The sequence below is a fragment of the Dendrobates tinctorius genome, unplaced genomic scaffold (genome assembly GCF_039654945.1).
Source record: "Dendrobates tinctorius isolate UK_male_01 unplaced genomic scaffold, ASM3965494v1 ptg000196l, whole genome shotgun sequence".
NCBI lineage: Eukaryota > Metazoa > Chordata > Amphibia > Anura > Dendrobatidae > Dendrobates > Dendrobates tinctorius.
In genome coordinates this window covers 19,791,100-19,807,773 of record NW_027361863.1, presented here as the reverse complement: position 1 = coordinate 19,807,773, position 16,674 = coordinate 19,791,100, and the positions used below count along the sequence as shown (strand labels likewise).

General features: G+C 45.6%; 1 protein-coding gene across 1 annotated transcript in view; it reads right to left on the bottom strand.

Annotated features, from left to right (window-relative positions):
- Positions 1-1,136: 1,136 nt before the first annotated feature.
- Positions 1,137-16,674, bottom strand: part of LOC141056095 (ephrin type-B receptor 5-like) — a 96,683-nt gene continuing 81,145 nt past the window's right edge. Inside the window, exons 10-19 of the mRNA XM_073552752.1 lie at positions 16,077-16,236; positions 13,910-14,027; positions 9,936-9,991; positions 8,744-8,863; positions 7,916-8,163; positions 7,486-7,662; positions 6,505-6,654; positions 4,803-4,996; positions 2,829-2,984; positions 1,137-2,332 (exon numbers count right to left, since the gene is read on the bottom strand). Of these exons, the coding sequence (XP_073408853.1) occupies positions 2,224-2,332; positions 2,829-2,984; positions 4,803-4,996; positions 6,505-6,654; positions 7,486-7,662; positions 7,916-8,163; positions 8,744-8,863; positions 9,936-9,991; positions 13,910-14,027; positions 16,077-16,236 (1,488 nt within the window). The 3' untranslated portion in view covers positions 1,137-2,223. The remainder of the gene's footprint in view (positions 2,333-2,828; positions 2,985-4,802; positions 4,997-6,504; positions 6,655-7,485; positions 7,663-7,915; positions 8,164-8,743; positions 8,864-9,935; positions 9,992-13,909; positions 14,028-16,076; positions 16,237-16,674) is intronic.

Below are 16,674 nucleotides of genomic sequence, written 5' to 3'. Positions count from 1 at the left end.
CTTTGTCAAATGCTTTGCTGAAGTCAAGATATACTATATCTACAGCATTTCCCTGATCCACCCAATCAGTGATTCTGTCATAGAAGGAAATTAAGTTAGTCTGACATGACTTATTAGTTACAAACCCATGCTGACTCTGTTTAATCACTTCATTCTTATCCAGGTACTGACATACATGTTAATAATTTGTTCAAAGATTTTTCCTGGTATAGAAGTCAGACTCACCGGCCTATAGTTGCCTGGGTCCACCTTCTTCCTCTTTTTGAAGATAGGAACAACATTTGCTCTTCTCCAGTCTTCTGGGACTTCTCCTGTTCTCCAAGAATTTTCAAAGATTATGGAGAGGGGTTCAACAATTTCTTCTGCTATCTCCTTCAGTACTCTGGGGTGTAATTCATCTGGACCTGGAGACTTGAATTCATTTAAGTTAGCTAAGTGTTTCCTCACTATCTTTCTGTTTATAGATATCCTGGATTCTTCTATTCCCTTAATAGGACAGTGGAGAACAGCTGATGTTACATTTCCTTTCTGAGAGAAAACAGATGCAAAATAGGAATTTAAAAGTTCGGCCTTCTCAACATCCTGTCTTACCATTTCATCATTTTCATCCTGTAAAAATCCTATAGCATCTTTGACTTTTCTTTTACTTTTGACATAGATGCAGACCTACCAAGACATAGCCATCCACCTAACCTGACATCCCAGCAGAACGACCCTAAACATCCTGCCAGAGCTACAATAGAGGGTCAAGAGCAAAGCATATTCATGTGTGTGAACTGCCCAGTCACAGTCCAGATTAAAATCCCAGTCAATCTGTGAAATGTGTAAATATCTGATCACAGACATCACCATCCAATCTCAGTGAGCGAGGGCGAGAGGGCAAAGACGAAGGGGCAAAATGTCACCTCTAGATGTGCAAAGCTGGAGAGACAGGCCGCAAAAAACGGTAATTGCCTCAAAAGGTGGCCCTACAAAGTATTAAGTCAGGAAGGATGAATACAAATGTACCTCACAATGTTCAGATTTATATTTTTAAAATATCTAGAAAACCCTGTTTCCTTTATACTTCACAAATACTTGCTACTTTGTGTTGGTATCAGAAAAAATCCTAATAAAATATATTTAAATTTGTGGATGTAATGTGGAAAAGCTCACGGGGTATGAATACTTTAAGGTACTATACATTACAGAACCTGTACTGATCCCAAGTTACATCCTGTATTATACTCCAGAGCTGCACTCACTATTCTGCTGGAGCAGTCACTGTGTACATACATTACATTACTGATTCCGAGTTACATCCTGTATAATACCCCAGAGCTGCACTCACTATTCTGCTGGTGCAGTCACTGTGTACATACATTACATTACTGATCCTGAGTTACATCCTGTATTATACCCCAGAGCTGCACTCACTATTCTGCTGGTGGAGTCATAGTAACCCATGTAATCAGTGTGTGATGGAAACTTCTGCCCCTTTCTGATATACAGTTGAAACCAGAAATTTCCATTCACTATATAAAAAGACGCATCTGCAAGTTTTTCTCAATATCTGAAAAGCTAAAAAAGCCACTGCAAGCAAGGCGACCTACAAACCTGGATCAGTTACACAAGTTTTGTCAGGAGGAATGAACCAAATTCTGACCAACTACTGTGAGAAGCTTGTGGAAGGAGATCCCAAACGTCTAACCCAAGCCATTCAGTTTAAGGGCAATGGTACCAAATACTAATGAAATGGATGGAAACTTGTGACTTTGCAATAAGTAATAAAAATGCCTTAAAACATTCTCTCTCCCTCATTATTCTGGCATTTGGCAAATATTAATAATGATGGTATTCCTGACTGACCTAAAACGGGAAAGGTTTATTCTGATTTCATGTCAGATATTGAGAAAAACCTGCAGATGTGTCATTATATATATAGTGGATGGAAACTTCTGCCCCTTTCTGATGTATCTTGTACCCGTGGTCGCCCTTTGACCCTATTTCTGGTACTTTGTGTCCCCCGTTGATGTTTCTGCGGCCGCCCCTCCCCGTCTCCTCGTTCCCGCGTGGTCTCAGCCTCTGCTCCGTTTCTTAGTCTCGCTGCTTCTGTTACATTGTATCTGTGTCTTAGTAGAAGTCTGATGTGTTGGGTAGACCCCGGTGGGGTCTCCTGACCGTATCCTGGATTCACCCCTCATCAGCATCTGTTCCTCTCCGCCTCGGCGGTCTGTCGGCTCTTCAGACCTCCACCGGCTCCAGGGGCTGTAGATGAGCCTTCAGGAGCTGGATACTGCTGAGAATCTTCTTCTGGTGACCGGACAGCGTCACTCCGATTAACTGGATATCTCTGGAAACGAAGAAAAACACGTCAGATACGATAACGGGGGCGGAAAGACTGACGCTAATTTAAAGGGCAATGATCCTGAAAGCCCAATGCTGCTCATTACAGAGTCTTACACCCTGCATTATCTTATACTCCAGTCACATCCAGAGCAGCATTCCGAATTCTGCTAACATACTTTGGATGTGACTAGAGTATAAATCCTGGTAGGAAATAAACATTTTTGGAACGTTATGTGATGTACAAATGTTGTATAATGAAACGTTCTGCGACTTATTGATAGACTAACAGAAACAAACCCTCAGCTGTGAGACGTACCCGATTAAAGGGGTTTTCAGCATCAGAATGAAAAACTGAATGATTCTATTTGCTGACAGCAAGCAGAGATGAAAATATATAAAAAGATATAGCAGATATATTGGGAAGTTGCCCAGATTTTATCCTACCGTACATAAGATAAATTACTGAGGCCGCAGCCGACGAGAAAATCCCATTCCCTTACTCTGCCGTCAGTCGGGAGATGGCGTCCAGCGTTGTGTATCCAGCTTTGTCAAAGTTTTCTCTGTATTTCTCCATCTTGATCGCCTCCAGCCATTCGTGCGGGGAGGAGAGGGACGGGAAGTCTGGAGGGCAGTTACTGAGGAGCGGCTGCGACGGTCTGACCCAGAAGAGAAGGTGAAACGCGTCAGCGGAACAGGTGGCGGGACGACGTTACAACAGAAGTCGCTGCTTTTAGGCTGAATTATTTACACAGAAAAGCAAAATATCACAATAAATAAAAGAAAATCCTCGTCGGTGCCGTCTCCAAAAATAACAGATGTAAAAGCAGCAGAAAGTTCAGACATGAACAGATGTTAAAGAGGAAATCCAAATGATAAGGAGATGACAGAGGAGACCCTATGGTGCTCTGTAGATTATTCAGACCCTTTGGCACGAGACTTCCTCTATTTTACTGTATATGTTTAGACTATGATGTCACATATAGTAGTAAGAGTAACAGGAGAAGCTCGGAGAAGAAGATACAGCAGTTATGACGAGTGTAACTGTGAAACCAGCTCTGAGGTGAGATAAACACTTACTAAAAAGCAGCAGCATTGAGGACTATTATGTCACAGATAGTAGTAATATTATCTTGGAGAACAATATCCAGCAGTTATGAGGAGTGTAACTGTGAATCCAGCTCTAAGGTGAGATAAACACTTACTAAAAAGCAGCAGCATTGTGGACTATTATGTCACAGATAGTAGTAATATAAACTGGGCAAACAATATCCAGCATTTATGAGGAGTGTAACTGTGAATCCAGCTCTAAGTTGAGATAAACACTTACTAAAAAGCAGCAGCATTGAGGACTATTATGTCACAAATAGTAGTAATAGTAACTTGGAGAACAATATCCAGCAGTTATGAGGAGTGTAACTGTGAATCCAGCTCTAAAGTGAGATAAACACTTACTAAAAAGCAGCAGCATTGAAGACTATGATGTTGCAGAAAGTGGTAATAGTAGCCAGAGCAGCTAGGAGAAGAATATACAGCAGCTATGCAGTTATGAGGAGTGCAACTGTGAATCCTGCTCTGGGTGAGATAAACACTTACTAAAAAGCAGCAGCATTGAGAACATTATGCAGGCGTACTGCGCTGTGTAGCTGTGAATTCATCACTGGGCTTTGCTATTAGATTTAATAGAAAACAGCAAAGTATAGGACATTATAGAGCAATACTGAGCAGTGTAATTGTGAATCTAGCTTCAGAGTTAGGTTAAGAATTTGTCAGCATTCCAGAGCTAAACTGAGATTAAACATGTAATAGAAATCAGCATTATGGCTCTACTTCATTCTGACTTTCCTCTCTCCCTTCTCCATAGACTTCAATATGTGGCTGTAATCTGATCCCTCAGTGAGTTAGTAGTCTTTTTTTGTCTAGAGCGAGGCAACGAGAGAAGCGAAAGAAAAGAAGTGGCTCATAAGTGGAGAAAGAAGCACAAAAAGCATACTAGGGTATAAAAAGTCATGTAGCCCCAGTTTTAGAGGAAATTCACTCAGAAAGGATCTCATAGGCCTAGTGATGCCCATAATGTGTCTGTACACTCCAGTATGTCATAGTATATAATACGGGGTTGTCTCCTACAGAAAACCCACTGCCATATACCCTATTAAGGAAATAATAAAGGGGTGGGGGGTCTTCTGTCCGGTGTCCTCACCTCTAGACTAAAGTGGGGAGTGGGTACAAGTAGTGTCTCTCACTCTGGAGGACCTGTCTCATCCTACGTTAAACAAACAATCTACTAATTTTAATGTGCACAGTGTAATACTAAAGTTTCCCCAGTGGTGGCGCTGTAGGAAAACTGAACACTTACTGCCAGATTACAGCTGATCGCTGAACGCATAGTGTGATCGCCTGATTGTAAAGAGAGCTTTCTGCCTAGAGGTGATTTTCCATGAATTTGTCCTTTATGGACGATTGAGCCCCGTACTCACCTGCTGCTTGAGACTCCCACTGTTTTTAAGCAGTTTGGATTTCTTATCATTCGATCCAAAGAGCTAACGATCTGCTCAAACCGAGGCCTCTGAGACCGATCCAGCTGCCAGCAGTCCAGCATCAGGAGGTGAAGTGCGCTGGGGCAATCTGGGGGAGGGGGAAGGCGGTACTCCTGGTCTATGGCATCTAATACCTGAGGAGTATGAAACAGAAATGAGATAGTGGAATAAGAAGAGTGGAAGATGTCAGCACACAGCCCGGTAGGTCTTGGAGTGGTGAGAGAACGGTGTAAAGGGTGAAGGCCTGAGCACGGATATTTACAGACGTCTGTGACTTCATTCAGCATTTTCATGTTAAAAGATTTTTACCTCCCACCAGTACTTATATAGAAAGTCTGTGAGTCCTGCTGCCTCCACCCACTCATAGAGAGCCTGTGAGTCCTGCTACCTCGTTCCACTCATAGAGAGCCTGTGAGTCCTGCTACCTCGTCCCACTCATAGACAAAGCCTGTGAGTTCTGGTGCACCCACTCATAGAGAATGCCTGGGGGTCCTGTTTCCCCCTCCCACTCATAGAGAAAGCCTGTGAGTCCTGCTTCCCCAACTACTCATATAGAAAGCCTGTGATTCTTGCTTCCCCCACCCACTCATAGAGAAAGCCTGTGCATCCTGCTGCACCCATCCACTCAGAGATAGTCTGTCAGTCCCACTTCCCCCTCCTACTCATAGAGAAAGCCTGTGAGTCCTGCTTCCCCCACCCACTCATAGACAAAGCCTGTGAGCCCTGCTTCAACCACCCACTCATAGATGAAGCCTGTGAGCCCTGCATCCCCCACCCACTCATAGAGAAAGCCTGTGAGTCTAGTTTCCCCCTCCCACTCATAGAGAGCCTGTGAGTACTTTTTCCCCATCCCACTCATAGAGAAAGCCTGTGAGTCCTTTTTCCCCCTCCCACTCATAGAGAAAGCCTGTGAGTTCTGCTTCTCCCTCCTACTCTTAGAGTCTGTGAGTCCTGCTCCCATCACCTACTCATAGAGAGCCTGTGAGTCCAGTTTCCCCCTCCCACTCATAAAGAAAGCCTGTGAGTCCTGCTTTCCCCTCCTACTCATGGAGAAAACCTGTGAGCCCTTTCACTCATATAGAAAGCCTGGGCATCCTGCTTCCTTTGCGCACACATGTTTAGGTTTGTACATCAGCAGAGGAGGAAGGTTTTCTCTATGTGTGAACGAGGTTAATCAGGAATCACAGCTTTTTATATAAGGTGGTGGCCGGGGAAGGAGGACTCACAGTCATTCTCTGTGAGTTCTGGCAGGATTGTATCTGAAAATAGTGAATACAATCATAATAAATGACATCTCCCAGAGCTCAGAATGTCACTATCTATCCTATGCTGTCTATAGATGGAGCAAATTCTGTATCTATGGTAACAGACAACAAACTTCTGTGTAGTCTGATCTCACAGTCACACTCCCTTACATCTCTTCCCTAGTTATTGCTAACCTATCTCATGTACGATAGTAAGAAGGTGAGGCCAGAGGGGAGGACAACTGCGGGCTCAGACCACACAGGGATTGTTTGTAGTCTGTAAGCAAAGAGACACATAGAACTGCCTAGGAGCTGCATCCACACAAAACATCACACATGGAAACAGTGTTACAACTGAAAAACAAACTTGTGAAGGACAGAAGACATATTGAGGTGACCTCTTGATTGCTCATGTCCCAGTATGGACGCTCTCCGTAGGAGGTGACTTCCCACATGACGATGCTGTAGCTCCACACGTCACTGGCACTGGAGAACTTGCGTTGCTGATGAGCTTCTGGTGCCATCCAACGTAGAGACTGCCGCCCCACCTGCGGGAACATGGAGGGAACTTAACAACTTTCTGGAGATCTCATATTACTGCAATAGCCAGAAAAGGGATCCAGATCGCCCTCATCTGGAGTGATGGTTCTTTAAAAAAATTGTCACAGGAGTATATTCCTGGGGTAAAAATATATTTATCGGAGTGCTAAAAAAAATGAAAGAAGTGGTGGTCAACCATACCTCTCAGGACTGCCAGCGTGTCCGGCTGGGCCCCTCTAATCACCGGGCCCCATACTACAGTAGTAAGGGCAGTTAAGCCCTGATGGCGGCACTGATACCGCTTCCCCACCGCTCCCATCCTGACACTCCACAGATCCTTGCTGACCTTTACTCTCTGGTCCTATGTCAACACGCTGCAAATGGCTGGGGCAGGCAATGACCGGCTGACGGAGGTCCCCACTGCCGAACGTTACTGGTGGACCGAGCATTACCAGTGGGTTCTCATGGGACTTGGTATGAAACATAACGGGAGCTGCGGGGGAATGGTGAGGGAGTTTCATGCAACACTCAACTCCTACAAAAGACTGGTGGGACCCTCTGGATTGAGTGGGCACAAGAGCACTTGGCCCACGTACCAACCGATATTATGTATATTGTACATGGCAACAATAGTTTGCACTGTTTGGCAGTAGTCTAAAAGTTAGCTAGGATCAGGGGCAGACACACCACTGTTGCACCCACACAGGAGTCCGAGGTAAGGGGGCCATTACCACCTCCAAAGAGGTGGGCTTGTGCATTACGAGGAGCTATTGGACCGCACTGTTCTTGGAGAGGAGTCTCTTCTATTCATGTCCACAGCTGACGAAACACGTACTCACCAGGTCTAGAGGTCCGCGCAGTCCAGACACTTTGCACACTAACTGTCCATTCACCAGGATACTACGAGCTGCAAGATTTCTATGGATATAACTTCTATCGGACAGATATCGCATCCCGGATGCCACGCCGCGGAGCATGGAAACCATCTGTAGGGCAGACAGACCACCCTCACACTGCTGAGATACAAGAGGAAGGAGGCTGTCATATGTCAGGAAAATGGAAGAGTCATCAAGATACTATCCACTATGGAAAATGAGGAAATAATCCAACGGTCAAGAAAATTATCCACCGGCCAAGAAAATAATCGACTGGCCAAGCACTCAACCCCTGCTCCACCACCAGCAACGGACATGTCAATGGTTCACCCTCCAAACTGAAGATGGGGCACATTGTTTCCTACGGTAATTTATGGTGATCCTCATCCCCTACCCTGAGATAAGCGTCCAGGGCTCCGTTCTCCATGTACTCGGTTAGTATCATGATGGGGCGACTGCGAGTCACGGCACCTTCTAGGCGCACAACATTGGGATGGTCAAACTGCCCCATGATGCTCGCTTCCCCAAGGAAGTCACCCCGCTCCTTGTCACCGCTCCCCGAGCGCAGCGTGCGGATACAAACAGCGATGTCTCTCTTTCCAGGTAGACACAGACGACCACGGCAAACGTCCCCGAAATCTCCTGAAGGAAAGAAAAGAAACATCTCATAGATGATCCATCACATCTCATAGATGATCTGTCACATCTCGTAGATGATCCATCACATCTCGTAGATGATTCGTCACATCTCGTAGTTGATCCATCACATCTCGTAGATGATCCATTGCATCTCGTAGATCATCCATCACATCTCTTACATCATCCACCACATCTCGGAGATGATCTATCACATCTCGTAGATGATCCATCACATCTCGCTCGTAGATGATTCATCACATCTCGTAGATCATCCATCACATCTCGTAGATCATCCATCACATCTTGTAGATGATCCATCACATCTAGTAGATCATCCATCAAATCTCGTAGATCATCCATCACATCTCGTAGATCATCCATCACATCTCGTAGATCATCCATCACATCTCGTAGATCATCCGGCACATCTCATAGATGATCCATCACCTTTCTACGTATCTAGCACATCTATCGAATATATCAAATATCTGCCCTTTACTGTATCTCCCGGGACTCTCGGTTCTTACATGCGGAGTCTCCTCTTTGCTGCACACACACCTGGTATTCTCCCACGTGACATTACCTGTGCAGATCACCTCTTCAATTTTCACATAGGACACATCGATCTCTCGAGCAAATTCCCGCACGGCCTCTGCGGGGTCCTCGTATGTGGATGGGTCGATGTAATATTTCACCCCTATACCTGAGATAAATGGAGGTCGGTCTTGTGTCAGAGCACGATATATAATATTATAATATTAATAATAATAATACAATAATATTCATGTATAGAATTAACTAGTGAACGGTTCAGTCCCTCCACAGCTGCATTCTCACTTCTGCTTCAGAGCTGAAATCTCCCAACGTTTCGTGCTTGTATAGAGTTTGTACAAATCTTTCCCTTACACTTTGCATTCAGTATAGTGTTACTTTTGTATCAGGCGCCATCACTAGGGCAGCGCCAGTCGCTTAGCTTACTGAACGTCGTCAGTGAGGCTTCATACAGATGTCAGAATTATGCATGCAGCTCTGGAGTAGTATTAAGGAAAATAAAGAAAGTACTATTGAAATTTGCCATGGGAATCATTTCTGACCCCTTTTCTGGCAGTTTAACATGAGCACAAATATAAGCTTCACCATGAGCCCCAGCGTTACAACCAGTTCACTCCTTGGTTGCATTTATATAATATACACATTCTGAGCCACCAGGGGGCGCTCTATGCACATAGATTGTATCAATTTTTATGGCTTTACCGCATTGCAATACATTTTAAAAAGAGAAATCTGTTTCTTTCTCCTCCAAGACAGTGAATATTGATTATTTAGATCGGAGATGCCACTTGGTGCTTTTAAAACTCTATGGAGGAACAGGGAGAAGCTAGAGGAACACACAGAGATTCTGCTGCGAGTTCTCCCGAAAGGATAGTTACAATTCTCCATAGAACCTTACGAGCACCAACTGTCATCTCCTATCTCAATAATGGGAAAATATAAAGACAGTTATTACTCATGAATTGAATGATCAGTCCAGGAGGAGAAAGAAGCAGATTTTTCTGATAAAATATATTATAATATTTTACACTTTAAATTGATGACTTGCAAAAAATCCATAAAAAATGATGGACTCTGTACCCAGAGAGGAAAAATGTTTGTTTTGTGAGCTCCCTCTAGTGACAGCAGCGGGTAAATGCAATGGAAGGAATTTACCATGTCAGTTTTGCTATGAGTTCACATATAGCCCAGCCACAATGTGGCGCCTCGGAGGCCGCACTCACCCCTGGATGTGATATAGTGCTGCAGTCGGTCGGTGTACGGCGTCTCCCGCCTTTTACTATAATTATACGACAGGAGAAAAGTCAAATCAATACATTAATAAATGAGAACTTTTGGAAAAGTGGAAAAAAAGTGAATCACATGGTCTTTAATTCTTGACCCAACATCATGAAGTAACCCTTTAAGGTATTGATACAGTGACGCTTGGGGTCAGCAGTGATTGTTGGAGACACAGGTAGAACTTGCCACCAGGACCAAGAAAACTCCACTGGAAGACTACAATAGGCCAGTAAGAAGACAGTATGAGCATCCTCCTCAGCCATGTCCAGGGACACAGGAGAAGAGCTGAGGCTCTAGGCCACCAGGGACCCTACCATTAAATCCTTCACCATGGTCCCTCAGAGTACTCCCAAAGGTATAATCACACAGCACTGTACTCATACCTCTGAGACACATGTACTATACACTAAGAAGTAAACTCTAGACCAACAGGGACCCTTCCATGAAGCCCCTTCACCAGTGTCCCTCAGAGTACCCCCTAGATCATACACTGCGCTGCTTATTAAAAGTCATCGTGAACACATTACCAATATTCTCTACAGAACGAGAACCCTTGCAGACATATACAACTAGTTAAGAAACTAAGCTCTAGACCACCAGGGACTCTACCATTAACTTCTTCACTAGCTTCTCTCAAACTATTCCCAAAGATATGTGTTGCCTAATAAAAGTCAGCATGAACACATTAGGAGGACTCCCCTACAGACATAACCCCAGGACATATGTACCAAAGGTTAACTGCTTAGGTTCTAGACCACCAGGAATTTCACCATCACCCGGTACCAATGTCTTGCAAAGTACTAATTGTCATGGATTGAACAGGGTTCTTGCCCTGCACTCACAGGGTTAAGTGTTCGTGGCCTCTTTCTGGATCTGGGAGGGATATTTATACTAACTCTTTACCAGGGTTCTCTGTCAGCTATACTGTTGTTCTGGTGTGTCTGACCCCCCTGGTGTGCATGTATATTGCATTGCTTGTTTTCTTCCCGTGTATGACCCGGCTTGTTCCCTCACTCTGTACTCCGTCTCTCGTTTTGGTACTATTGCCTTCTCCGGTTCTGACCTCCTGGCTTGGCTATCGTTACTCCATTACAATTTGTCCCTATTGTACCGTCCATTGCCCGTTCTGGTTTTCTGATCTATTGCTACGTCCTGACTATTCGCTCTGTCTAACCCTTTGGTACTGTCCTGCTATCTCGTGCTTTGACCTCGGCTTGATCTGGTTTCTGTCTCTGTCTATGCCCCTTGGTAATATTGTCCTGTAGTTACCCTTCTAGGAGTTTCCCTGCAGCTCCTGGCTCTGTGGAGCTGAGGCCACGCCGCCAGCAGTCACGTGCTTCAGGTCCTGGAGCATGCATCGTCACCGCTGCTGCCCTGCTCCACAGGTATCTTTTTGCACAGTCGTTGTACTCAGGACACCCGCACTGGCTCAGTGAGCAAGTGCAGTGCGGTGTTCCTGACATTATAGCTGACCATTTCAGTTTTTTTTTTCCTCTGAAGAAAAAAAAAAAGTGTTATCCTCATGGATCCCATCCAAGCTTTGGCTGATCAGGTCAAGCGCCTGACCCAAATGTTCCACAAACTTAATGTGGAACAGTGCACGATGGCCCAGACCCAGCAACAGTTGGTGGATACTGTGCAGGGGGCTGTCGCTGCAGGGGCTCCTAGTGCTGGGGATAGAGATGTGTCATTGGCATCCCCCGAATCTCTGGTCAAATTGCCAGACCCTAATTCAGGGGATAAAAGGGAGTTCAGGTCGTTCAGAGAAGGATGCAAGCTTTTTTTTTCTCTGTGGCCCCGCTCCTCCGAGGATGAGTTCCAGAGGGTGGGGGTCGTCATTTCCCTACTTCGGGGGGCTCCACAGGCATGGGCTTTCTCTCTCTCTTCCTCTGCTCCTGAACGTATGTCTGTGAATTTGTTCTTTGAGGCTCTGGGGCACATTTATGATGAGCCTGATAGAGTGCGGCTGGCAGACGATATGGTGATGAGTGTGACACAGGGGAGGCACTCTGCTGAATGGTTCTTCTCTGAGTTCAGACGCTTGGCAGCGGAGGTCTCCTGGGATGATTCTGCCCTCCGGGGTTTGTTCTGTAGAGGCCTGTCCGAACGTTTGAAAGATGCCCTAGCCCTTCATCCTTCACCGGATTCTTTGGAGGACGCTATGATCCAGGCTGTCCGCATGGACCGTAGGCTGCGGGCAAGAGGGGTCATGCTGCAGGAGACCCCTTTATTCTCCAATCTGAGAGACTCTGCATCTAGTCCTGAGCCCATGGAGGTTGGTGCCACGTTATTGGAGGAAAAAGAGAGGAGACACCGAAGAAACAACCAATTGTGCTTTTACTGTGGATCCGCTGGACATTGGAGAAGGAACTGTTCTTCTTGCCCTTCTTCAGTGAAGCCGTCAGGAAAACGACTGAGTCTGGGTAACAATCGAGGAGGTTGCCCAGACTCCCAGGTACCCTTTTCCTCACTTACTAAAATTCTGCTTCCGGTGGAACTGGGACTTACAGGCGGTCTGGTTGGGACTACCGCCTTTGTTGACTGTGGTTCTTCTATTAATCTGATCGATGCCAAAGTTGTGACTTTTCATAAGATAGGGACAGTCAGGTTAAAAGATCCTGTTAAATTCGTGGCAATTGATTCTTCTCCTATCACCCAGGAGGGAATCTGCTTCATGACGGATACCTTTTCTCTGAAAGTGGGTTCCACTCACGTGGAAAAATTAAGGTGTTTTGTTCTAAATAATCTGCCGGCTGGACTGGTACTGGGTATGCCTTGGATTAAACGTCACAATCCTACTATTGACTGGGTCACGGGGGAGATCATTCAGTGGGGTTGTATGGCTAACGGTCTATGTTGTAACTTGACAACTCTTGTCACCCCAGTAAAATCTGTGTCAGTGTCGTCTGTCGATCTGGAAGATATTCCGGAGTACCTGAAAGATTTTGAAGATGTATTTTCTGAAAGTGAGGCTGAGGCGCTACCACCATATAGACCCTTTGATTGTGCCATTAATCTAGTCCCAAGCCTTGCTGCCCCATTCCACAGGTATCTTTGAGCACTGTCTTTGTACTCAGCACACCCGCACTGGCTCAGTGAGCAAGTGCAGTGCGGGGCTCCTGACACTAATGATCACACAATATACTGCTTACATAAAGCCAGTATGAACACAGTACAAGTTGAGAACTTAAGCTCTAGACCACCAGGGGCTCTTCCATTAAGATCTTCACCAGCATCTCTCAAAGTTCTCCCGAAGTTATAATCCTATTGCTCAGTGCATCCCCCTACAGACACAAGACAAACAGGGACCGTCCCATAAACCCCTTCCTCAATGTGTTTCAAAGTACCCCCAAGGTTATGATCACACACTGGGAATTTAATACATTCTAGTAAGACCCTCTTGGGCACACGTACTACAAATAAAGAACACAGGCTCTAGACCACCAGGGACTTCACCATCAACCTCTTGACAGTGTTTTCAAAAGTAGCACAAAGATTATGATCCTACACTAGAACCTTTATTGAATACTAGCTAGACAGTACAGGTTTCCCCCATAACCCTAACTCCTGGTCATATGGACCACAGATGGAGAATTATGGCTCTAGACCACCAGGGAATCTGCCAATAATCTCCTTCCCTCCAAGGTTATAATCCTACAGTTTACTGCAAATTAAAACTCCAGCATGAGCGCATTATCAGTACCCCCTACAGACAGACCCAGGGGGACGCATACCACAGACTCCAGACCACCAGGGGCTTTATTTATATTAACTCGTAAACTGTGGTTCCATTTTCTATAAATCTGGTCATGCTGTTGGGGACATTGAGGACTGGAGGTCGTGTCGGGTTTTGAGGTTCATTTCCTTGTGTATTTCCATGATTGATAAAAAACGATCTGAGAATAATAAAAATAACCTTTTATAGAGAAGTATAAGGACCAGGAGGATGGAGAGACCAATGAAGGCCAAAGCCCCGAGGCAGGAGCCGACGATGAGCGGCAGCTTGTCCTGAGATAGTTCTGACCTCTCCCCACCTAGAAGAGACGAGCAGCGTTATATGTTATATTATTATCTGGTGTATTATAAGCATATATCGTACAGGGTGGCCGGCACCCACTACACAAGTCTTCTGCATGGTGGAAACACTATTAGGTCCTTATTGTCACTGCCACATGCTGCAAACATTAATGGGATGGCACCACTGCCTATCAAGGGTTATTCTGTGTCGAGCTCTCATGACAACACTTCCTGTCACTATGATTGAGCCTCATATCAAACTATAGAGATCCACCTTTATTCCTATGGTGGAGCAGAGAAAATGGAAGAACAGATGAGACCGGCGGATATGAGTCCTGATAATGACACGGAGATTTCCCACTGCAAAACACAACTACGAATAATAAACCATGTGGAGGGTAAAGAATGGGGCTGGTAACGCTAAATAAGGGGTGTAACAAGTGGCAATGTGGCCCTGCAACAAAATGCAGAATTGTGTTTTTCGCTATTTTGACTATTTTGTCCTCAGTTTTCAAACCAATCTAAAGGTTAAAGTGAATGTCACCCATCATCCTGTGCAAATTTGTTAATTCAACTCATCTTTTTCATCTCCCTGTAAACAGATATGCAAGATAATATCCTGTCTGCAGCCACTACTAGGGGGAGCTCCCTGTATACAGAGATACATGATAAGATTCTGTCTGCAGCCACCACTAGGGGGAGCTCCCTGTATACAGAGATACATGATAAGATTCAATCTGCAGCCACCACTAGGGGGAGCTCCCTGTATACAGAGATACATGATAAGATCCTGTCTGCAGCCACCACTAGGGGGAGCTCCCTATATAGAGATACATAAGATCCTGTCTGCAGCCACCACTAGAGGGAGCTCCCTGTATACAGAGATACATGATAAGATTCTGTCTGCAGCCACCACTAGGGGGAGCTCCCTGTATACAGAGATACATCATAAGATCCTGTCTGCAGCCACCACTAGGGGGAGCTCCCTGTATACAGAGATACATGATAAGATCCTGTCTGCAGCCACCACTAGAGGGAGCTCCCTGTATACAGAGATACATGATAAGATTCTGTCTGCAGCCATCACTAGGGGGAGCTCCCTGTATACAGAGATACATGATAAGATCCTGTCTGCAGCCACCTCTAGGGGGAGCTCCCTGTATACAGAGATACATGATAAGACCCTGTCTGCAGCCACCACTAGGGGGAGCTCCCTGTATACAGAGATATATGATAAGACCCTGTTTGCAGCCACCACTAGGAGGAGCTCCCTGTATACAGAGATACATGATAAGACCCTGTCTGCAGCCACCACTAGGGGGGGCTCCCTGTATACAGAGATACATAACATCCTGTCTGCAGCCACCACTAGGAGGAGCTCCCTGTATACAGAGATTACATGATAAGATCCTATCTGCAGCCATCACTAGGGGGAGCTCCCTGTATACAGAGATACATGATATGATCCTGTCTGCAGTCACCACTAGGGGGAGCTCCCTGTATTCAGAGATACATGATAATATCCTGTCTGCAGCCACCACTAGGGGGAGCTCCCTGTATACAGAGATACATGATAACACCAGATCTTTATCATTTACCTCTGTGCAGTTCTTTATCAGGAATACAAGGCTTTGACCTTAATGAAGATATAATAAGAAACTTATCAGGTTTGAATGTTGAAGCTAAAAATGACATAATGATAAAAGCTGGAAGTTTCCTGTACGGTCGCCTGCAGCGCTTGTCCCATGACCTGGCCCAGCTTTCCACATGCCAGAAATGCTAAGAAGCTGTCACAACAATTTTCTACGAGCGCAGCCTCATATACATAATGTATGGCATCTGCAGCCGCGCGTTCCTGCTCTATTGTATATAATTCATCCAGATGTGATGCACGTTAGCTTTGCATTATCAGAGCTGACATGTGTAGTGCTGTGCTCCGCTCCCAGCCGGGGACTCTGCGCTCAGCGCCACGGATCGGCTTTCCCTAATTGCTCTGCTTGTCTTTGTGTATCAATGACCTTGCATTATTCAGCGGAGTATGGATGATGGGGGGGCGCGCTGCTCACCTCCCAGCAGGGTCTGGAAGTACATGTTCCCGCTGTAGGCTCCATAGCCTCGCTCCGTTCGAGCTCTCACCTGGAAGGAATAAATCGCCCCCGGGTTGAGTCCACCAACTGTTGCCGTGTTCGTTTCGCTGATCAGAGACAGAGATTCGCCCTCATCAGCCTGAGGACAGAAGACACAAGACACATGGTACAAGGTGTTTTATCACGGAGCTGGAATTATGTGCGATCCGCAACTTCTCGGCACACATTGCGCTCGTCAATTCTGCTCCCAGTCACAACAAATCCTTAAAAGACCATAGCCCTGATCAGCGGTCACCGGGGCTCTGTACGGCCCAGATCTCCCGTCCATTACAGCTCTCACTCTCAGCTTTGGCGCCAGTCGTTAAGTGTCCGATACTTTACATGGTGATCACAATACCTGGCAGATTATAACGTGACCCCATTCACTTGAGAGGCACACGGCGCCGTTTCGCCCCAGCCTAAAACTAACAAGCCAGGTCAGAGCCAGACACGGGGGGACAAGGATCAAATTGGATCCAATCGCAGATTAAAGCCAAGTTCTCACGGTGCGGATTTTTGATTCTGCGCATTTTCGGCA